This window comes from Oryctolagus cuniculus, chromosome 4, assembly GCF_964237555.1.
Source record: "Oryctolagus cuniculus chromosome 4, mOryCun1.1, whole genome shotgun sequence".
NCBI classification, from domain to species: Eukaryota; Metazoa; Chordata; class Mammalia; order Lagomorpha; family Leporidae; genus Oryctolagus; species Oryctolagus cuniculus.
In genome coordinates this window covers 68,010,368-68,034,031 of record NC_091435.1, presented here as the reverse complement: position 1 = coordinate 68,034,031, position 23,664 = coordinate 68,010,368, and the positions used below count along the sequence as shown (strand labels likewise).

Sequence of the window (23,664 nt, the reverse complement as noted above, 5' to 3'; positions counted from 1 at the left end):
AAGCAAACTGCTCACAGAAACAGAATGCTAGGATTTAAATCCAAGCTCCAGTCTCAACCCTTAAAAATTATGCTATGCTGCTTCCACACACAGGATATGAATCTCTATAATCATATTTAATTTTACTATTTAGCCTCAGAACTCTTACATAGGAAGGATCCTTTCATCTTTCTTTAATTTTTCATTTTTTTGACAGGCAGAGTTAGTGAGAGAGAGAGACAGAGAGAAAGGTCTTCCTTCCATTGGTTCACCCTCCAAATGGCCGCCACGGCTGGCACTGTGCCGATCCGAAGCCAGGAGCCAGGTGCTTCCTCCTGGTCTCCCATGCGGGTGCAGGGCCCAAGGACCTGGGCCATCCTCCACTGCCTTCCCAGGCCACAGCAGAGAGCTGGACTGGAAGAGGAGCAATCAGGACAGAATCTGGTGCCCCAACCGGGACTAGAACCCAGGGTGCCGGCGCGACAGGCAGAGGATTAGCCAAGTGAGCCATGGCGCCGGCCTTTCATCTTTCTAAAAAGCCTCAGTCCAAGCAGTATCGAGGCAAAAAAAGATTCCCTAATAGCCAAGCATCATCCTCTCAAACCACTCACCAGGCACTGTGGTAAAAGGTGACTCTTAAAAGGTGATTTTTGTCCACCATAACCAATAGATTATAGTCAAGCTGTATCTGTGCTAGGGGTGGCCAAGACTACCCCTAGGTTCAGAGATGTGCTAGAACTCAGGATTCAGCATACAGTTCTATTCATGGTATGATTTATTACAGAGAAAGGATACCAAGCAAAATCAGCAATGGAAAAAAAAGGTACATGGGGTGAAGTCCTAGAAAATTACGTGCAGGCTTCCAAATCTTGTCTCAGCAGTAATAATAGCACACGTGAAATGCTGTCCATCAAGGAAGCTTCTTAAGAGATTCAGTGCCCATGGTCTTTACTGTGAGCTTGTTAAAGGGGCAGCCTACCTGGCACATAATAAAATTCCAGGTTTCCAGGGCAACAGATTCTCAGCACAAATCATCATGTTTGTACAATTTAGGCATCGTTGAATTATTCTGATCAATTCTGGGAAAGGTGGAAACCTTCTGCAATTCATGTTCCCAGGAGCCAGCACAGTGGGTTAAGCTGCCCCTAGGGACCCCACATCCCCTATCAGAGTGCCAGGGATAGAGTCCCGCCTCCACTTCTGATCCAGCTTCCTGCCAATGTGCATCCTGGGAGGCAGAAGCTGATGGTTCCATTTCCTGACTCTCTGTCACCCCCACGGGAAACTCAGATCCTGACTCCTGGCTTCATCTTAGCGCAGCCCTAGCAATTGCAGGCATTTAGGGAGTCAACAAACAAACAAAAGCTCTCTCTCGCTCTACTTTTCAAATAAACAAAAATGAATATACACTTAAAGAATAAGCTAAAATATGGAAATATTTGCTTTACGGCATCATAAGGTTTTCATTTACAAAAGTAAAACTTGTAGTTCAAATATAACATTGATATCCTGATTTTTTTAACTTTATTGTGCTTCAGCCATTTCTCCAATCATTTAAAATATATTTCAATAAACATTTCCTATTTTGTAAATTGCACTTTAAAATGAGAATTTTACAAATTTCCAATCTTAATAGTATCAAACAAAAAACCAAAATATTTGAACTTTATTCTAAGGAATGAAATTAAGAGCTGGCAGTGCTACCATAAGAATAAATATCATTTGAATAAAAAATAGGAGATATTTTAATGGGAAAAAAAATAAGAGCTGAAGGAAGGAGAAAATTTCCAACCAGCAGTCAGTACTTTCTTCACAATTGCTACTATTTATGCGAATACATCATTAAATAAATACTTCTCTAATATTTACAAAACAGAGGTGGAGGGAAGAACCTAAAGTATTAGAGTCTTTGACTAGCTGTCCCTCTTCCAATCTTCTGGATACATCAGTTTATATACCAACTCAAAACATGATTCTAATTAACTACAGTTGAAAGTTTATCAATTAAGTCATCAATAGTATAAACAAGAAGCTGAAGGTCCGCTTTTTCCTTCATTCGGTGATCACTGTGTTTTCGGAGGATTACGTCTACGTCCGTGCTGACGACTCGGTCGGCCACCTGCATGGACGTGTGCCAAGGCACGATGTCATCCTTCATGCCGTGCAGCAGTCTGATGGGGCAGTTCACAGGGATAGGGCTGTGCAACAAGCAGTGGTGCTCTGCTTCTTTAATGAAGCTGTACTGAATGTGATAAACTCCTTCTTCGTGGTATTTTGACGGCATGGTCCACACCCCTTTCATCTCAACCTCCTTTTTCACCTATTGGGGAAATGAAAAAAAATTCAAGTACGTGCGCAACATTAACACATTAAGTAGTCTTAAATAGTCTAACAAAAGTAGTCCATGAGTAAAGTGACAGAAATAATGAAAGCATAACAACCATAATCCTCAATAATTAAATACAGTGTGCAAGATATTGTGATAAATAGTGTGATAAATGGGGCTGGCATTGTAGCACATCAGGTTAAGTAACTGCTTGTGCCACCAGAATCACACAGCCTTATAGGAGAGCTGGCTCAAGTCCTGGCTACTCCGCTTCCAATTCAGGTTCCCACTAATGCGCTTATGAAGTCAGCAGAAGTTGGCCCAAGCACCTGGGCCCCTGCCACCATGTGGGAGAACCGAAGGAATTCCTGGCTTCTAGCTTCAGGCTGGCCCAGATTTGGCTGTTACGGCCATTTGGGGAGTATACCAGTGGATGGCAGATCTCTCGTTCTTTCTCCATCACTCCCTTTCCATTGCTCTTTTTTTGAAGCAAAAAAATACATCTTAAAAAAAAGAAGGCTACTGTGACACAAATTTTACATATATTATTTCATAAGATCTTGACAATAATTGTTATTATTTGATTTTCATTAAATAAGAGAATTTAAATATCATGTTCAAAGATCAAGGTTAGTAACTATTATGACTAGGATTCAAACTTACATTTATCTAACTTTAATCCACAGCATCTTAAGGTGCTGCTTCACCTGGACTAAAAAAAGGGAATAAAAAGGACACTAATTTCTTGGAATCAGTACAAGTGTTATTCACATTTATATAAAATCAAATCTTAGAATACAAACTTAGATTTTGTAACAGCCATGGCTGGGCCAGGCCAAAGCCAGGAGCCAGGAACTCCATCCTGCTCACTCCCATGGCTGGCAGGGGTCCAGGCACATGGGCCATCTTCTGCTGCCTTCTCAGGCACAATAGCAAGGAGCTGGATTGGAGGTAGAGCAGATGGAACTTGAACTGGCACTCTGATATGGGATGCCAGTCTCACAAGTGGTGGCTTATCCTGCTGCTCCACAATGTTAGGGCTGAAAATTTAGCTTTTAAAATTATAACACTAAAAAATTAATAAAAATAGCTTAAATGAGTGTGGGAAAGGGGAAGAATCGAACACAGAATTAAAAATAACAGTAGTTACTCTGAGACAATCATATACATGCTCAAGCAATTTTAGACTAAATAGAAAAGTATAGATAGTTTTCACCTTCTGGATTCCTGGGAATGAGGGAAAATGATTTTTGTTTTGGATGACAAAGTCATCTTCCAAATACATCCTAAAAATGGAACAGTATCATTTCTACATTTATTCTTTAAAAATATTCAGTTATTTTCATCTACTTGAAAGAGCAACAGAAAAAGAGGGGGAGGGGGAGGAAGAGAAAGGGAAGGAGAGAGAGAGGGGCAGGGGGCAAAGGAGGGATGGAAGGAGAGGGAGGGGGAGGGAGGGAGAGTAGGAGAGAGATCTTCCAAGTGTTGGTTCACTCCTCTAAATGCCTCCAACAGCCAAGTCTGGACCAGGCCACAGCTAAGAACCAGAAACTTCGTCCAGGTCTCCCACACGGGTGGCGGGGACCCAAGTACTTGGGCATCTTTTGCTGCCTCCCAGAATGCATTAGCAGGGAGCTGGATCAGAAACAGAGGGCTGTGACTCCAACTGACAGTATGATGTGGGATACAGGCATCTGAAGCCAAAGCTTGACGTGCTCTGCTTGAAATGAAACAGTGCATGTCTTTTGATTCTTTCAGAGTTTTAAGCATTTTTTCTAAGTAAAAATCAGAATTTTCTATAATGAATAACATATACTTAGTATAGAAAACATGGGAAATAGAAAAAAGTGTAGAAAGAAATGAATCACCATAATCCTACCATATGGATATAAAAACAATTAATATTCTGGCTTATGAGGGTGGTTGTTTGACTTGGCAGTCCACACACCTGTGTCCCACATTAGAGTACCTGGGTTCAACACCCGGCTCTAGTATTAGATGCCTGCCGCCCACATGGAGGCCTGGATTGAGTTTCTGGCTACCAACTTTGAGACAGGTCAGCCTTTATAGCTGTAGACATTTGCAAAGTCTACCAGTGGACAAGTGCTCTCTACCTCTGTCTTTCTGCTATCAAGTAAGTAAGTAAAGCTTATTTCCTTCCAGTACTTTTCTTTATGAATCTGTTTTACATATATATAAAGTATATAAAATACAAATCTATGACACATTTTATATGAGGCTATTACATTAAGTTTATTGAAAATGGAATAAAAGATGCTTATTTTGATAAAAATATAAAAAAATTATTTACTTGTCTTTAAATATTTACTTATTTATTATGAAAGTCCGAGTTACAGAGAGGGAGGGACAGACAGACAAAGACAAAGACAAAGATCTTGCATCCACTGGTTCACTCTCCAGATGGTTGCAATGTCCAGAGCTGGACCAGACCAAAGCCAGGAGCCAGGAGCCTCATCTGGGTCTCCCACGTAGGTGACAGGGGCACAAACACTTGGGCCATCCTCTGCTGCTTTTCCCAGGCCATCATCAGGGAGCTGGATCTAAAGTGGAGTATCCCGCACATGAACCAGAAAAGGCACCCATGTGGGATGCAGACATCACAGGCAGTGGCTTTACAGGCTAAGCCACAACACTGGCCCTTATTTATTTGAGACACAGAGAAAGAGCAAACAGAATTCCCATCCACTGTTTCACTGACTACATGCTTGAAACAGACCTGGAGTGGAGCCAAAGCCAAGAGCCAGGAACTCAATCCGGGTCTCCCATGTGGGTGACAGGAACCAAAGTACTCGGGCCATCACTAACTGCCCAGTATGCATGCATAGTTTTTAAAATAATCCATTTTCCATTATTTTTGGAGGACCCCTCATATACAGTTTTCTATGCAGCTTTATTTATCTAGTACATATATTTTGAGCTTTAAAAAATTCTATGAAATGGCCAGCGCCACGGCTCACTAGGCCAATCCTCCACCTGCGGTGCCAGTACCCCAGGTTCTAGTCCTGGTTGGGGCACCGGATTCTGTCCCAGTTGTTCCTCTTCCAGTCCAGCTCTCTGCTATGGCCTGGGAAGGCAGTGGAGGATGGCCCAACTCCTTGGGCCCTGCACCCGCATGGAAGACCGGGAGGAAGCATCTGGCTCCTGGCTTCCAATTGGCGCAGCGTGCCGGCCTTGGCAGCCATTTGGGGGGTGAACCAATGGAAGGAAGACCTTTCTCTCTGTCTCTCTCTCTAACTCTGCCTATCAAAAAAAAAAAAAAAAATCCAGGAAATGTTTTTAAAGGCTACATAATAAACTTAAGGTTTAAGATTTAGATGGCCATCTCTATCCTGCTGATACTTCCATGAATACCTTTAAGTATAAAGGATCACTTGTACAAAATCAATTGTTTGGAAAGATTATCAATAAGACTTGAACTAAAAATCAAGATGTGAATGGCTTTAAGGCTCTTGTAGTCATGTGACATTGAGGGGGATTTCTAATTAGAAAAACAGGATGGACATTTTATCAACAATAAAGGAAAATATCAGGAAAGAAAAGCCATGTACAACATGTTGGAGATTTTTAAACTTAAAATTTCCTCCCTAACACTATGATTTTTCCATGTTTAAAACTGTTACTTTCTTGTAAATATGGAAAGGAAAATAAGACTTTAAAAATATGTATGATATAACCTATCTATGTCTTTATACATTTTTTAATTCCATGAAGATCTGAGTCAGTGAAAAAGTTGTATCTGAAAGCCATACTTTTAAATGCCTGTCTCAAAAATCAATGAAGTTCCATAAAAGCATAAAATATATAAACCTGTATTAATATCATGAATTTCTCTGAATTAAACAAATGTAAAACAAACAAATGTTTAAAGTGAACATGATATTAATTTATCCTTAAGTTACTCAGGATTGTTCTTGAATTTGTATATTTTTCAGTCATGAAAATGATGCTAATTACTGAAACAGAGAATAATAGCTTCATTTTAAGCATTCCTGCCTAGTTAGCTCTGCTATCTGCTATTACAAAATTGGGGTTCATTAACTGTTACCTTTATAAAATGCTGTATGTTCTGAAGCCCTCAAAAACAAAACATTCAGAAACAGCGAAAGTAGTGTTACCCAATGACAATGTACAGCATACTTGGGTTCTGTACCAAGAAACTCTCAAGGCACAGAGGTTTGGAAGCTTCAATTACAAAGGGCTTTGCAACCCAGCTGAGGCCCTCTAGTGTCCAAAGGAGGATACAAAGTTAAGTCAGTTAAGGGGGTTAAGTTCCAGATCAAAAATGTTGGGCTTAATATTCCCAGGGTTACAAAAGAGGGTAAAAGTCTCTGTTCTCTGGATACCGGTCAGGCTCATGGTGTGCCTATCGAAGGAGAGACAGTCCTGGCCCCTGATTTTTCCTTCTGCATGTTTCTACATTAACAAGACCTCAACATGCTTCTGTTCATGATACAGGGTTAAAAAGATATGTCCTGATTTGCAGGTTACAGATCTTCTTCGTCGTTTAGGGAGTATCTAAATTATCCACGATAAGTGATGTGGAAACATATACACAAAAAAGAAATATATAGAGATCTTGTCATTTATCAATAATATAAAAATGTTTAATCAACTTAAGTCTGCCATGGCCCTGAGATAATTTCCTATCATGACAAGGACCATACCGAGTTAAGAAGATGGAGCAAGGGAGCCAATGTTTAGATGCAGAAAAAGGTAATGGTAGAAAAAGCATGAGAACAGTGAGCAAGTACAGATGAGAAAAGACAAAGAGGGGAGAAAAAGTCTGAAATAGGCAGTAAGGGCAAGGAAGAACAGTTTTGTAAAGATTTTTGTCCTGATAAGGAATGATATGAGGAATCTGACTATGCAGACAATGCTGTTTCTTAAGAAGCTAAGAAGAGCATGAACTAGAAGAATAAATGGATGATCTTTAGCAGAGATTTCAATGCAGAACTTGAAGCAAAACTCAATGATATTCTACCACTGACATTTCATGTTTTTAGTGGTTCTCATACTTTACCCGAGGGGCTGATGTTAAAGCAGTTTACTGGGCCACGGCCCCAGTTTCTGATTCAGAGTTAAGCTCAAGAATTTGTATCTCCAACAAGTTCTCAGGTGGTACTGATGCTGCTGGCCAGGGGACCATACTTTTTGAATCATTATGCTACACTGTATTCCTGAATTTCTGTACCTCAGGCCTGCCAGGGCCTTAGTCTCACAGATGAATTCTAGACTCCTAGAGAAAAAAAGGCCAACCACTTAACTGACTGCAAAACAACAGAAAAAAACCCTACCACTACTCATCATTTCTTTAGCTTTGCAGACAACTGAAGTGCTTAAACATGTGACTGGTAACATAGTATTATAAATTAATTACCTCAGAAACCTCATTTTTGCCATGACTTGCTGATTATGAAGTAATGAAAAACACTTTTTCTTAAAAGGTGAGAAGTAGGAGTAGAAAAAGAATGGCAAGTAAGCAAGCCAGGACAGGTGCATCACCACCTGTGAGGAACTAGGCTGCCTTCAAGATTAGAAAAAAGTTACCCATTTGATTAGCCAGTCTAATATGGCTTTAAGAATAGGTAACATCATCCACTTGCCACAAAGTAAGAATAATATGTACAAAAAGAGGTAATATATGATCCAAATAACTAAGTGTGATTAATAAAGAAAACTGAAAAAAGATATTCCAGGGGCCTGTGTTGTGATGCAGCAGGTTAAGGGACCACCACCTGCAATGCCAGCATCCCATATCAGAGCACTTGTTTGAATACCAGCTGCTGTGCTTCTAATCTAGCTCTATCCCCTGCCACTACCCACATGAGAGACCCGGATGGAGTTCCTGGCTCCTGGTTTCAGCCTGTTCCAGACCTGACTGTTGAGGTCATTTGGGGAGTAAACAGCAGATGGCAGGCTCCCCTCCCCCCTCCCCACACACTGTAGCACTGCTTTTCAAATAAATCTTTTATTAAAAAAATTTCAAAGTGTGACTTCATTCATGTGAAATATTTAGAGGAACGATTTGAAGGGACTGTGCACAAAAAGAAACCTTAAACAAGAGGTCAAATAGTTAAAGGTGGCAAAGAAATTATGTACAAAAAGACATAAAAGACAAAAAGACAACTAAACCACAATATGGACTTAATCAGCATAGTAAAAAGACAGAAGACACAGGAACCAATACTGAAAAGAAGAGGCAGCAGGGGCAAGTATTTGGCCTAGCAGCTAAACCACCCGTTGGTTTATTCACACTCCCTATCAGAACGATTGGGTTTGAGTCTTAGCTCCACATCCATTTCCAGATTCCTGCTAATCTGCAACCTGGGCAGCAGTAGGTAGCAGTTCAAGTAGCTGAGTCTCCGTCATCCATGTAGGAGATCTGGATTGAGTTTGGAGCCCCTGGCTGTTATGGGGAGTAAACCAGCAGACGGGCTCTCCGTCTCTCAAATTGAAAAACAAAGAGGGAGCCAAGAATGATAGGGGGTATGTACCAAGGGTGCTAAAGCAACTTGTGACTTACCTCAACAGGAAGCTGATTAAACTGTGTCACCAGGCCATCTGCAGCTGTAGCTACACCAATAAGTGCCATGACCTTTTCTGGACGCGCAATTGCAGCATGAAGCATAAGCCATCCACCGAGGCTAGATCCAACTAGTATCTAAAATAAAAGTATGAGACTAGATTCATCTAGGATCTAAAATGAAAGTCTGAATAGTTTTAAAGAGGAATTCCTTTTTCTTGTCCATAAGGTGAATGAGCAATTTAATAGAAATGGAAGTGTTTTTTTCTCATATTCATCTAGGTCCCAGATTTTTAATAATTGGCACCAAGTAGAATTAAACTGTAAGTTTTTGATAATTAGGGCTATTATGTAGGATAACTTACAAAAATAAAACTTGTACAAAGAAAATTAACTTACTACTTAATGCTACAAAGTGAATATTATAGAATATTTTAAAATCAGATAACAAAACTATTAAACATTTAAAATATTAAATAAGTTTTCATATCTAAAGAAAAAGCATAAACATCATGAGATTTTAGTCAATAATTACCATATTTAACAAAAACAGTCACCTGTGGTCCTACAGCTAATTCATCAATTATAGAAAGAACATCTTTTCTCCATTTCCCCACTGTGCATTCTTCTAAGTTACCATCTGAACTTCCAACTCCTGAGTAATCAAATCTGGAAAAAGAGAAAAGCATATTTGAGTCTAAGTATCCATGGACCTATTTGATTTTTTTAGTTTTAAGAAAGCACATTCCTTATTATTATAGTGCTTAAAACAGTAAAACATCACAGTCAGCATCTACTTCAGCAAATCCTGCTGGGTTAACCTTCAGATATTTCCTGTATCAAATCCCGTTCTCATCTCCCCCACCGCTCCCAGCCTCACCCAGTCATTATCATCTCTCCTCCAAACTAATGCGATTATCTTTTAATAAGTTTCCTCATTCAAATAATCCTTTTAAAACAAAAACCATGTCTTACACAAACCCTCTGAAGGCTTTCTATAATATACATATGTATGTGTGTGTGTGTGTGTGTATATATAAAATTCAAGATGTATTTATTTGAAAGGCAGAGTTACAGAGAAGCAGAGGCAGAGAGAGAAAGAAAGAGAGGTCTTCCATCTCTGGTTCATTCCCCAGATGGCTGCAATGGCTGGAGCTGCACTGATCTGAAGCCAGGAGCCAGGAGCTTCTCCCAGGTTTCCTACATGGGAGCAGGGGCCCAAGGACTTGGGTCATCTTCAACTGCTTTCCCAGGCCAAAAGCAGAGAGCTGGATCAGAAGTGGAGCAGCCGGGACTCGAACTGGTACCCATATGGGATGCCAGCCCTGCAGGCAGCAACTTAATCTGCTACACCACAGCACCGGCCCCTATATATTTTTTAAAGGTTATTTATTTATTTATTTGAGAGGTAGAATTATAGACAGAGAGAGGGAGAGACAGAGACAAAGGTCTTCCATCTGCTGGTTTATTTCCCAAATGGCTGAAATGGCGGAGCTGGGCTGATCCAAAGCCAGGAGACAGGAGTTTCTTCCGGGTTTCCCTCTCCCACACAGATGCAGGGGCCCAAGGACTTGGGCCATCTTCTACTGTTTTCCCAGGCCATAGCAGAGAACTCGATTGGAAGAGGAGCATCCAGGACTAGAACTGGTGCCCATATGGGATACTGGCGCTGCAGGCGGAGGCTTAGCCCACTACACCCAGCACTGGTCTATAATATTTAATAATAGCCAAAGTTCTTAGTATGTACCAGTTAAGATGCCCGTATCCCACATAGGAAACCTGGTTTCCAGCTCCTGACTGTAAGTTCCTGCTAAAGCACCCCCTGGGAGGCACAGGTGATGGCGAAAGTAATTGGGTTCCCACCACTCGTGTGGGAGACCTGGGCTGAGTTCCTGGCTACCAGCTGTGGCCAGGAGTCGGGGGCATTTTGGGAGTGAACTGGCAGAAGGGTACTTGACCTTTCTCTCTCTCTCTCGAAACAAAATGCCCAAGTCCTTACCATATCTTGATCCCTGACCTCCCCTCCGATCTCCTTTCCTACTTCTCTCCCTCCTTCTTATTGGATGCTCACTTTGCTTGTTGAAATTAGAGGAATACACCACACCTGCCTGCCTCATCAGCTTTCCCGTGTAGACGGACTACTCTCCCTCCAGATAACCACTCAGCTCCTCCCTCACTCCACTCAGGCCTTTGGCTCAAATACAACATCCCTGACGTGTCCATCTTCCAAACCGTGCGTTTCTCACCACTCTATTTCCTTACTCTGCCTTGCTTCCTTCATAGCACGGACTACTACAAAACACAGACGATATGTGCATGATGCACTTGAGGCCTGTCTCGTCCATTAGAATGGAGGCTCCATGTGGGCAGAGTTTGCTTTGTTCACCACTGCTTTCCCGCTGGCCCCTTCAGCACCTTGCAAGTGGTAGTGTTGAAGGAAAGGCGGACAGAATTAAATTCACCATCATCGACCCTCCTGCTTCTCCTTCCAAGTTCCTGGTTATCCAGGCTCCAAGTCAGTGTCACGTGTGTATTTTACCTCTCCTTCAAAGTTCCAACCCAATAAATCATCAAGTATCATGCCAATATAATACACCTGGTCACAGGCAACTATTCCCAATTCTCATGACAACTGAGCAAACTTCGCATGCTCTTCCATTACCTGGCATGTCTTCTTCCTTTTCCTTCTAAACCCCTGGTCAGCCTTTTTGGGCATGTACTTCCTTTGAGGAACTTTCCTTGACATATATCCCCATTTAGAACCACTTGTATGCACTCAGTTATCACTTTTTCATATTTTGTTTTGTAATCAAGTTTTAAATATTTGTCTGCCTGTGACCAGCATGTCAGTCCACCAAGCATAGACTGTTTTATTGAAGTTTGTTTTTCCAGGCTATGGAACACTGCCTGCCCTATACCATCATCCCTCATCCTCCTTTCTTCGCACACTTTTTTTTTTTTTTTTTTTTTTTTAAGGAAAAGGGTTTATTGGGGGAAACCCGACAGAAGGGAGGAAAGGGGCAAAGAGGGAGGAGAGCATAAGAGAGAGATTAAGAGACAGACAGAGTCAGAGAGAGATCTGGAGAGCCATGTGTTCAGGAACAGGTCCTCTTAAACCTCTGGGGTGGGGGGAGGGCGGGCAGGGAAGTGGGAGCAGCCACATTCATTCCTTTCTTTGTGAGATCTTTGGTGGTTTCTGTTATCTTAAATGCAAACTATCACAGTAGTCTTCTAAATGTGTCTCTATCACTCCATGTCCAAGAAGATCTGCTTTATACCAGTTAGGCTTTTTCTTACACATTATATTGGCAGAACATTACCTTTAAGGGCTCCCTATGATGAACAACAGAAAAATGTAATGCTCTGGCCTGTTTTTTAAGATCACTATATTCTGGTCATCTCAGATTGATCTTTTGTTAACTCATCAGAAAGAACTGGTTTAGCCAAACTGGTCAACTTGCTATTCCTAAAACAGGCCCTACAAATGTTTCTGTTTCACACCCTACGATGTTACTTCCTGAATCCCTTCTCCCACCACCTTCTTTACTAATATCCTCTCAGAACTCAGTGCAAATGAAGGGCTCTGGAGGAAAGCTTCCTCAGACAGGTGGCAACACAAACAAGAGTTTCCCATATGAAACGTCCATAAATCTTATTTTTATCAGTCACAGGTAATTTATATCCTGTCCTCAGACAGACAGAAAGGGCAGCCGGGAAAGAACACCCACACACACTCCCATGGATTATTAGTGAAGCTTCTAAAAATTTAAATGGATTTTTAGGCTGTTAGTGCTGGAAAATAACTCAAAAACTATCTTTAGTCCAAACTCCCTTCCCCCTCCTGATGACAAAATTAGGCCTAGTGTTTATGAACTGACTTGTCATGGTTACTGCTGCAATTCATTCTGGAACCCATGTTTCTTGAATTGCAGGTCAATGCTTTTTCTACTGAATGACACTCTCCCGTCAAATAAAAGGCTAGTACAGATAAACCTCTTAACAAAGGAAGCAAGCTATTTTACTGAAATAATTGTGGGTATGAAAAATTAGGAGCTATAAAATTAAGCTTCAGATAAACATCACCTTTTCCTATTTATGCTCATACATACTCAAAGTATAGGAGTGAAGGAGAAAACCCAGTTGGAACATAAATTATACAATACTTTTAAACACATATGTTACATTTAAATATGCATTCTGGAAGTAAAATAATAAACAGTGGCCAACGAAATCTTTAAGTTGTCAATGGAAAAATCACAGTATCATTTTAAGAGATTGCAAAACAGCCAACTAGGATTATGTATTTGTTGTGACAGAGATTACTGCATCTAAAGAACTTACCACTAATTCCCTTCAGATGTCCTTTCCTGCTAAGTATTGTCAGTGAGGTACAGACAGTAAAAAAAGGTCTCTTAAAAGTCGATTTTTCCATGACCCTAAATTGTAAAATGAAAGTTTACAAGCCATTAAAATAATCTATAAAAATGATGGCATTTACTTCAGTTGGTTAGAGCAGAAGTAATTCTCCACTGCCATGCTAAATGGTAGCAATATTTTCTCTGAAATGTGTTGTTCCTACCTTATATAGGCGTGACCTAGAGATTTGCAAAACTCCTCAATTGCCAATGCTTTTGTACCATTCATATTAGAAAGATAGCCAGGGATGAAGATAATTCCCGGACTTTTGCCTTTTAGCCGCTTATAAGCCAGTTTTGGAAGGTCTGGTCGCTTAAGGAAAGAAACTGATGTCTTTGGTCTGCAAGCTAAACAAAGTACACAAAAACATAAACTGTAGTTTACAATCCTCTATATTTTCAATCTTAAACTCTGAACTGATGTTAAAAACCATTTCTATTTAATAGGAAAAACAAAAAAGACTCAAAGTTACCAAGTCAAGTCTGTGCATGACAACTTTTAAAACTGTGTCAAAACCAGTACCTTCTTTGAGCAAAGTCCAATCCTGATTCTTCCAAAATACACAAAGAGGCAGAAATTTCAAGGCAACAAGATAGACTTTTACAAAACTTTTTTCTTATTGCTGCTATGTCCTAAGCAGTCACTAGACTTACCTACCCTAGTTTCAGCCCTCTTTCATGAGGCTTTTGTCTTCTTCTTTTTTAAATTATCTTTTTTTTTTTTTTAATATTTGAGGAGTTATCACAGGCTTTACTTTTTTGGGAAATGGCGGGGAGAAACAGGTTTGCTGCCTTTGGGAAACTACTTCAAAGGGTAGTTGCAATGCCCCTTTTCTGACTGACTGTTCCAGTGTACAGTCAAATATGCCAAATTTTGAGGGGTCAGCATCCTGTATTAGCAAAAATGCATTCAGTTTTCATTTTCTTAGTTAAGTTTCTATCCTCTTCTTTATCACCTCCCCAAAGAGGAAATTTCCCCAAGACAATTAAAATTTATTTAATGTTGAAAAGTTAAAAGGGAACAGATTTTTGACATTATATCCATAAACCACCTCTGTACCATAAGAATTAGCCGAAAGCCTGGAGCGAATATTTGCTAAATACATAAACGAATATTATACTGTTGTTAACCAACTTAAGAACCATACTTCCCTAGTAGTACTTAATACATAACATGCACTTTTGGTTTTGTACAATTAATTGTAACAAACTGATTACATAAAATATTTTTTAAACAAAACTTTAAAGTAACTTAAAAAAAAGTCTCTAATGGCAAAGGTGCGTGGCAAAAGTGTAAATACACACAAAGCCTAAAAACAGAAGTAATTAAAAGGTAGACTATACGAGTATATAGGTCCATATTGGTCCATAGTCTAGTTTCCTTTGCAGAGTAATGCTGATGGCAGCATCAAGAAGGTCAAACTAGAAATTGGGCTCAAGAAGAGCGCCTACCTACGCTTTCATCAAGTCAAGGGAGAGCAGGTCTATGCATTTTAACAAAGTCACAACCTGTAAACCACTCGAAGCCACCAATCATCTACTGCAGTAAATGCCCACCTTAATTTCTCTTGGTGTTGGCATTCAATGCAGGGAGGCAGGGAGAGCAGGAACTCCTTAACCCGCAGGGCGTGAAAGGCCGGTAAGGGCCGAGACAGGACGAATGCCCAGGACTGTACAAAGCACCCGGAATTGGGGTGCTCAGAGAGGGGAACAGCACTTTTGAAAGGGGCGCCAAAAGCGCACTGTGCAAACCCGTGTGTTCGAAAAAACGCATCCTATTCCCACCTTTCGGACTAACCTGGGAGCCACCGTGGCACCTGCTGGGGCTTCCGTGCAAGTAATGGACTGAAGTCACGCTGGGGACCTAAGGAGACGGCTGCCCAGCTCCAGCTCCGACGTGGCACCCAAGCCGCCACGGCCGCAAGGCCGACACCCGCCATCTTCCCAGCGGTCCCCGCGCCCCACACCGTCCGCCGCGCAAGACGGCTCGGAACCGAAAGTGCGCATGCGCCGCGGGCTGGAAGGCGGAACTAGTTCAAAAGCGGCCCGCCGGTTTCCCATGGCGGAGGGTGTGTCTGCCTAGAGCGGCGCTCTTGCTGCCTCGGGTTCTAGGCGTTTTCGCAAGGGCTGGTTTGGAATGTTTTGAGTGGCCTCGGGAGTCGGCCTTCTCAGCCGACTGGTAGATATTCCAGAACTTGAATTTCACGGAGGAACGCGCCCTGACGTTCTGACTAAAGTAAACATTCCGAGGACTCCAGGGAGCCCACACGCGAAATGCTAGGCTTGTGGCATCGCAAAGTCCTTGCGACCCCTGACAGCTTCAACCTGTACCGACCATACTCTCGGTGTGGTGTGCAGCTGCCTGGCGTGGAGTCGGACCTTTGCCGCTTCCTCATCATTTTTCAGTGTTTTGCTTCATTTCTAGTTCTAGTTCTTGACGTTCCTGACCTCTGCCTCATACCATGTGCAAAAATAAATGCCAGCAGATAAATGGTCTAGAGGACGAATAAAACTGAGAGGAGTAAGCAAGCTTTGGGAGAGTATTGTATAGTCCCAGAAAAGAAAGGACTTAACAATTGAAAACCACAAGTCATAACACATTTAATGGTATATAAATTCAGGTTTTTTTTCAAACGTAAAAGATAACTTGTCAAATAAGAGGCTGGAAAAAGTTTGCAGCATAGATACGTTACTACTTCTATTGAGTCTGCTTCTGGAATTCAAAATAAATCTTGGAAATAAAAAATATGTAATTCCAATAAATAGGCCAACAACTGAATAGGAAGTTTATGTAAGTAACTATGTACAACCTCACTCACTGAAAACTATGAATTACAAAAATACATGCCATTTTTTCCACCTAAGAGACTGGCAAAAATGAAAAGCAATTATTTGCAAAGATGCTAGAAACCGGCACTTAGTGTGGTTGCAGAGAGTAAGTTGATAAAATTTTTTGTCAGTCTGGCCACATCTGTTTCAATTTAAAATATGTGTCACTTTCAAGTCCCTTCCACCCAGGACCTTCCTCCCCATGACTGACTACTTTTATAGGGGAGAAAAAAGGCACGAGTTTATAAGGATTCATATTAACCACTACACCACTTTTAGAGGGAAGCAGGATTTAAAAAACTGAATGGACAATAGAAAGATAATGGAATAAATTACACTACCAGGGCTTTGGGACTACAGCTCTGAATATCCTTCCAAGGTCTTGGGGCCTCAAGCATCAACCAGTCCAAGCCTTATGTGGTATCTTTCTGCTTAAGTTATGATGGTTGGTGAACTACCTTGAGTAAAACAATTTTACACCCCGGTTGTAAATTGTGGAGCAAAGGCTGATGCAAATTTTAAAGTCAAAGTTTGGGTATAATGAATTCAGGTGTCAATGGAGTTTTGAGAATCTGCCCTATTGGAACATGATAGAAAAGTTGGACAAATTCAGACTAAACAGGTCTCTTTCTTGAGAGGTGTAGCGCCTCTCCAATAGTAAAGGCAGCCGCTTGATTTCAGCACATACTCCAAAAGATGCTGAGTCATTTTGCCAGTTCTCCATTAAGCCTGTGACAGGTTACAAAGGCACGAAATCACAAGGGCAATGCCTCACCACCCCTTACATCTTAACAACAAACACTTCTCCCTGAAGTCTCCAGATAATTGTAAATATTATCTCAATCACTCCTTCCTCTTCATTTTGGTAGGTCTTTTGCATTTTATGTGCAACAAAATGAAAAGTCTGGACCTGTCAGTACAGTGGGAGAAAGCACTGCACAAAAGAGCAGGGAAAATCATGGGCATTTTCTCTGTCCATCTTATCAATCCAATAAAGCAGAAAAAAATCTATGGCTAATGGTAAGTGAACATACTTGTACTTCAATTAGCTGCAAGTAAAAACAAATCTGTTTCCGATCTGGGCGCCTACTGTCAATGTTGCCTTCCTTAATATACAGAGAGGTAAAGAGAGGCAGAGAAGGCAGTCTCTCTGAAATCTGCTTAGTTCAAGGGGACAAAAGAAGTTCCTACCATTAAAGCCCCAGAGCTTCACTTCACATTTGCATGGTTTTTTTGCACTGTCAGACAGACGGATAAGCAAACAATCCTTGGGATGTAATAACCGCATGCATGCAAAAAAGATAACAACGCAAGATTTTTTTTTCAGAATCTCTCTCATTTTGTAGTAATAGAAATGTGACCAAAGGCACTTCTAATTACTTCGGTTTATAAATTACAAATCATAATGTTAGCACATAACAACCTTTAGTGGATTCTACAACTAACTTTGGCTGATTAATGCATTCTCCATCATGTTATAGTCAGGTAACTTCCAAATGAAAGAGTTTATTTTCAAATGTGGAATCAGGTCAACATTTTAATCCAAACGCAATATATTTAACACACATACTTAGAAGGTTGACTACATCATGCAAGCTGATTAGGCTACTTTTACAACCCTATGAAGAAAATACAGTACAAGAAAGTTTTATCTTTACATTACCAAAAATCTTAGAAATTACATTTCATTCTTTTAGACCATTACAGAGTTTAAGGGTGATCTCTACAAAATTAGATTTTTAAAAATGTCTTTAAAAATCATGATTTTTGTCCATTATTGTTCAAGTAAAACCTTGTATCATCCAGTTGAAAAATCTTATTATTGGTAACATGTACATATGTATACGAACTACACTGCAAATTTTAAAAATGTACCCAAATTAGGTCTGAAAAAGTTTTATAGACACTTCTAATCCTATCATTTCATCTTGTGCTAGTAAGTGATATCATCATTTTCTACTTCTATTCATTTATCTAAGAAAGAATACATTCATACTTAAAACGCACAGAACATGAAAAACTAAAATAAATGCATTTGAAAAACCATTTATAAACAGACTTGCCTGAAGTCATTTCATTCAACAAAAATTAATTTAACTCTAAAAAACAAAGGCAAATTGTAAAGAAACACATAATAAAAATAGTACATTTCAGACAATATGAAGTTGAATTTCATTTGCCTTTCTATAGAACTATACCACTTCTACAAATAAGTATTTTAATTGGTCTGTTCTTTGGTGAAAATGGAGCTATGATATTATAATATGTCATGTGACAGTGCAATTAGCTAGTGTGCTCCATAACAAAGAGAAATCAGACAACTGAAATGAACTACAGGATGCCTTTATTCTCAGCACCCAGAATGGAGTAATCGTTAGCAAAACAAGCTCCTGACTCCTAATTGCCCAATGTAACAAAATGTCTGCTACCGAAGATGGCTTTTCTGAAACGCACAGCTTTTGTTTCTTTTTTACATGAAGTAGTTTTAGATATATATAGTAGCTTAAGCTGTGGTCACACTGCAAAGTCAATTTCCTGGGCATTTGGTGGCATTATACAGAATAAGACTAAATGCAGTTTAGTTTGAAACTACAACTGATAAACAGAATTCATGCCAAGTCTTTGGTTTTGGTGTAGGACTTTAAAAAAAAGGGCAAAATTCCCCAAACATATTCCTCTCCAAGCCCTTATTTGCTTATTTTTATAAAATGTTACTTAATAAAAAAGCCTGTTGATTACCAATAATGTCAATGCCAATTATTTGGATACCCTAATAATTCCATATTTCCAAGTACACATATACAGACATTTTGTAAACTGTTTATCCCACCAAAACCAACAGCTGATTAAAAAAAAAATAGTTTGTAAGAAAGTTTCCTTTAAGTGATACTATGTATCAAAATAGTGTTTCTCATAGGAGCTTCAATTCTTTTGCTATTCATGATTAAGCTTTGAATTAAAACCCCTTTTCCTTTAAAAAAATGACTTCTCGTTAATATGAAAGGAACTCTGAGTGTATACAGTTAAAGGGATGGGTCTGTTGGGTTTCTCTGAGTGTGTACAAGTTAAAAGGATGAGTCTGTTGGGTCTTTCCATCTGGGATTGAATATGGCTTCATTCTTGTAAGAGATTATTGCAGTGTGCCCTGAACTGGATTCTTCCTCTGCTCACTATAACAAGAAGTGAGTGTAACCTTCTGCCCCAGTAACTATAACATCCATCCAGATCCGCATAGCTTCTGGTGATGGGGCCACCATATAGTAGATTCTGTCATGTGTCTTGACGCTGAAGGTAAGTAATGGATTGGGACTCTAAAATTCAAAAAAAGAAAAGAAAGTAAAACAAATACCCTGAAATTAAAGCATTAAATAACAAAAATATATGGGAAAGTTTCTTTCTCTTTAAGCCTTCTGATTTATAAAAGTTTATGTAGGTATTACTTTGGCTCCACTATAGCATGTAACCCCTTCCTCAGAACTGACCACCTTTCTGGATTTTATGCGCAAAAAAATCTCACACAGAGCTCACAACTCTCTTAGTGGCTAGTCTGTTAAGCTGTAGCAGGGTACCTATCTGATAGTAGGTGCTTAATAAATAGTAGCTATTATTCTTAGCTCTCCTAAGGTCCTAAGTTAAGATTCTCCTCATAACTGCACAGTAGCTCCATTTTAGAGTCCTAACAAAGTCACTTTACAGGGTTCTAAAACCAGTATGTTTAAAGCATTTGTTGCTCCCCCATTCGCGGAGCAATGACACAAGACCCTGCGCTGTTATTTTGTCTGCTCGGCCCTTCCCGGGTTTGCTGCTGGTCCTTCCCGGGTTGGCTGCCGATCCCTCCACCTCCGTGGAGGGGCGGCTCCCCCTGCCACTTTCCCCACTTCCGCAGGGGAGCGGCACACCGCCGGCCAGCTCTCTCGGGGCTGCTCAGATGTTATCCGGATGTTCCCTTAGATGTTCCTGGTGCATGTTGTCTCTCTCCTCCTTTATAGTCCTCTTCCACCAATCCCAACTCTGCTGCCCACACGCCGAGCATGCTGCTCTCCTCCAATCAGGAGCAGGATCAGCTCCTGCAGCTCATCAAATTGGCGAGAGGCAGCTGTGTAGAAGTTGTTTGGTCTCTCTCTCAGCGCCATATTGTGGGAGAGCAGATGCATAGAATAAGTCTTAATTCCAGTAACTTAGTCTAGTCCGAGTTGCTCCCCAGAGCATTTCCTTACTTTGTCATAACTTTTCTTCCTCAAAAAGATTCCTATTCATTTTGATTTCTCTAGCACCATTCTGATCTTAACTACCCATTATCCCAACAACAAATCCAAATGGCTTTGAATCCAAAAATGTCCTTTTCCCAACTAAAATTTACATTAAGAGTTAGAAATTTGGAAAATTGATGTTTACCTTATTAGCATTCTTAAGGTGGTCATAATACACTTCTTCAATGGCTTGAAAGTATATTACTCCTTTTAATTTAGCTTCATGTTTATCTGCAAAGATAGATGAGTAGATGAGTATAAAAATACTTTATTACTATTGATTGACAGGAAAAACTAATTTCATTATAACTGTCATTATTAGGGGTGGGCAGGCAGAGTTAAGATGCCACTTAGGACATCTGCATCAACATATCAGAGTGCCTGGGTTTGAGTCCCTGACTCAGCTCCCTACTAATGCATACCGGGGAGGTAGTACATGGTAGCTAAAGTGGTTGGGTCCCTGTTGCCCAAATAGGAAGCTCGGACTGTTTCTGGCTCCTGGCTTGGTCCTGTCTCATGCTTAGCTGTTAGTAAGAATCTGGGAGTGAACTAGTAGATGAGCAATCTCTCTCTCTGTCTTTATATCTTTGCCTTTCAAAGAATAAAATAATAATTTTCATCACTGAAACATTTGTAGTAAGTGATTTAAAATTAGTGATTAAGATAATTTGAATTAATGCATTAGCACATTCTATATTAAAAGACAAAACAAAAATCAGATCACCAGCTCCAAAGCAAGCTAAACTGTGTCCAAGCTCATCAGCAAATCAGTAGGCAAAAGGTAGTCCAGAATGACTGTCAGTTTAGCACACGAAGTGTACACACTATTGACATCATACAAATTATTCCTCATGTTCTCCAAGGCTATCTTGGAAATGGAAACATTAATATTTAGCTCTGTTATAATTATTTTTAATAAATATTTATTTATTTGAAAGTCAGAGTTACACATAGAGACAGACAGAGAGGTCTTCCATCTGCTGGTTCACTTCCCAGATGGCCACCAATGGCCAAGGCTGGGCCAGGCCAAAGCCAGGAGCCAGGAACTTCCGGGTCTCCCATGTGGGTGCAGGGGCCCAAATACTTGGGGCATCCTCTGCTGCTTTCCCAAGCACATCAGCAGGGAGCTGGATCAGAAGTGGAAAAGCTGGGACTCAAACCAGTGCCTATATGGGATACTGGCATTTCAGGAGGTAGCTTAACCTATGCCACAATGCTGGCTCCATAATAATTTTTTAAAGTTTCTATTTACTTATTTATTTACTGGAGAGGTTGATGGAGAGTGGGCTTTTTTTTTTTTTAACTTTTAATTTAAATAGTATTCTGTGTTCCTTTTCTATCAGACTTTTCCAGCAGACTTGATTTTTCCCTGTTTTCAACAGAGCCTCATGCCAATAATTTGCTATCCTTTCAATAAAACATTTTCTAAAGTGTCTCCAAAGACTTCATCAGGTTTATTATAAAAATAAAATATAAAACAGATAAAAACAAGAAATACATCAACCAAATAGCACCACTCTATGATCTATTAAGTTCTTGAAGTGTTTCACTATTTAAACTCTGCGAGGAGTGGGACCAGTATTGTGGTGCTGTAGGTTAAGCTGTCACTTGTGAAGCTGATAGCCCATCTTGGAGTACTGGTTCGAGTCACAGTTCCTCAGTTTCTGATCCAGCATCCCGTTATAATGTGCCCAGGGAAGACAGTGGAAGATGGCTCAGGTATTTGAGCCTCTGCCACCCACGCGAGAGACCAGAGTGCAGCTCCTGCCTCCTGGCTTTGGCCTGACCCAGCCTCAGCTGTTGTGTCCATTTGGGGAGAGAAACAGCAGACTGAAAATATCTCTCTGTCTCTCTCCTCCCACCATGTCATTCTGCCTTTCAAAACCAACTCATCAATAAGTCTTTAAACTCTGCAGAGATCATAATGTATGTGAGAGTACTAAAGAATTTTCTTTTTTTTTTGACAGGCAGAGTGGACAGTGAGAGAGAGAGACAGAGAGAAAGGTCTTCCTTTTGCCGTTGGTTCACCCTCCAATGGCCGCCGCGGCCGGCGCGCTGCGGCCGGCGCGCTGCAGCCGGCACACCGTGCTGATCTGAAGGCAGGAGCCAGGTACTTATCCTGGTCTCCCATGGGGTGCAGGGCCCAAGCACCTGGGCCATCCTCCACTGCACTCCCGGGCCACAGCAGAGAGCTAGCCTGGAAGAGGGGCAACCGGGACAGAATCTGGCGCCCTGACCAGGACTAGAACCCGGTGTGCCGGCACCGCAAGGCGGAGGATTAGCCTAGTGAGCCGCGGTGCTGGCCTAGTACTAAAGAATTTTAAAAATGTGGATTAAAATGCTGGGAGACAATCAAACTCTGTTGATGTACATGCAAATAAAACAGCCCCTTTAGAAATGCAACTGGTAAAACACATACAATTAAAAATGTAAAAGTCCTCTTGGCAACTTCTTCTAAAATTGTATTGCATAAAGATCTACTCCAGCTTGTGCAGATGCACACGCGTTATGGCACAAGGCTGCAGAAGATCTGCTTGAGTTAAACAAAGGACTGATTTAATTACAGGCCAGCCATAAGTGGAATTTCCACCTCCACTGAAAGGACTGAGGTAGATCCGTATATGCTTATAAGAAAAACATCTTGAACTATGATTATTATGTGAAATACAGTATGAACAGAGGGATAATTTGGTCTCAACTGTGTAAAAGGAAAATACTGAAATAGGTATAAAATGAAGATAAGTCTGAAAACATATTTCAGGCTTAACAGTGGGTGGTCAGAACTTTTGTGATGTAAAAAAGACTTTCATTAAACCACCTTTTTATATTTTGAATTTCTTGCTGAGTAAATGTCCCTTTTTCCTAAGAACAGCGATCAAAAAATCCTGTGAAAACATAATGGCCCTGAGAGAAACAGAAAACACTCCTATCTGATTACATTCACGGCAGCATTTCCCTAACTTATTTGAAAATGGCCATAGCTTTGCGTTTTTTGTTCTTCTGTGGGAGGCACTCTTTTCATTTATACCACGTTGAGTGGGTTTCAACCTGTTTCTGTGAAAGAGAAGGATTGTGTATCTCTCAAACACTTGCTAGAATAATTGCCGGAATGATTCATAGGAAAACAATGCTTCAGGTTTTGAAAACAGATGTAAAATAAAATGTGAAGATAAGAGTAAATTATGTTAGTATTTCAAGTAGGCAGAAAAACAGACTTCTGTTTGCAGGGAACTTCATGTGAGAAAGAACTCTGAGAATGATGAGCTTTCCAACCACGTGGTGGGCTAAGAGAATCGATGGTGTTGCAAGCAGATGAGAGAA

At 40.5% G+C, this 23,664-nt stretch overlaps 2 protein-coding genes across 46 annotated transcripts in view; both read right to left on the bottom strand.

The window, feature by feature from the left end:
• Positions 1-736: 736 nt before the first annotated feature.
• ABHD10 (abhydrolase domain containing 10, depalmitoylase) lies at positions 737-15,327 on the bottom strand. Its single transcript, XM_002716711.5, has 5 exons — positions 15,063-15,327; positions 13,429-13,612; positions 9,407-9,518; positions 8,850-8,987; positions 737-2,299 (listed from the first exon to the last, which is right to left on the bottom strand). Exons 1-5 carry the CDS (start codon positions 15,202-15,204, stop codon positions 1,955-1,957), a joined length of 921 nt encoding a protein of 306 aa, XP_002716757.2. The 5' UTR covers positions 15,205-15,327; the 3' UTR covers positions 737-1,954.
• A 2,252-nt stretch (positions 15,328-17,579) lies between these two features.
• Positions 17,580-23,664, bottom strand: part of PHLDB2 (pleckstrin homology like domain family B member 2) — a 237,420-nt gene continuing 231,335 nt past the window's right edge. For all 45 annotated transcript variants that reach the window (XM_017347099.3, XM_051859336.2, XM_051859335.2 and 42 more), the window contains 2 exons: positions 20,489-20,574; positions 17,580-19,404 (listed from right to left, as the gene is read on the bottom strand). In XM_017347099.3, coding sequence (XP_017202588.3) covers positions 19,264-19,404; positions 20,489-20,574 — 227 coding nt within the window. In that variant the 3' untranslated portion in view covers positions 17,580-19,263. The remainder of the gene's footprint in view (positions 19,405-20,488; positions 20,575-23,664) is intronic.

Coding starts and splice junctions, on each gene's coding strand:
- ABHD10 (XM_002716711.5), bottom strand. CDS start 15,204: ATGGCGGGTGTCGGCCTTGCGGCCGTGGCGGCTTGGGTGCCACGTCGG. Junction 8,988..9,406: donor AATTAGCTGTAGGACCACAG/GTGACTGTTTTT, acceptor CTTTTATTTTAG/ATACTAGTTGGATCTAGCCT. Junction 2,300..8,849: donor TTAATCAGCTTCCTGTTGAG/GTAAGTCACAAG, acceptor TTTCCCCAATAG/GTGAAAAAGGAGGTTGAGAT.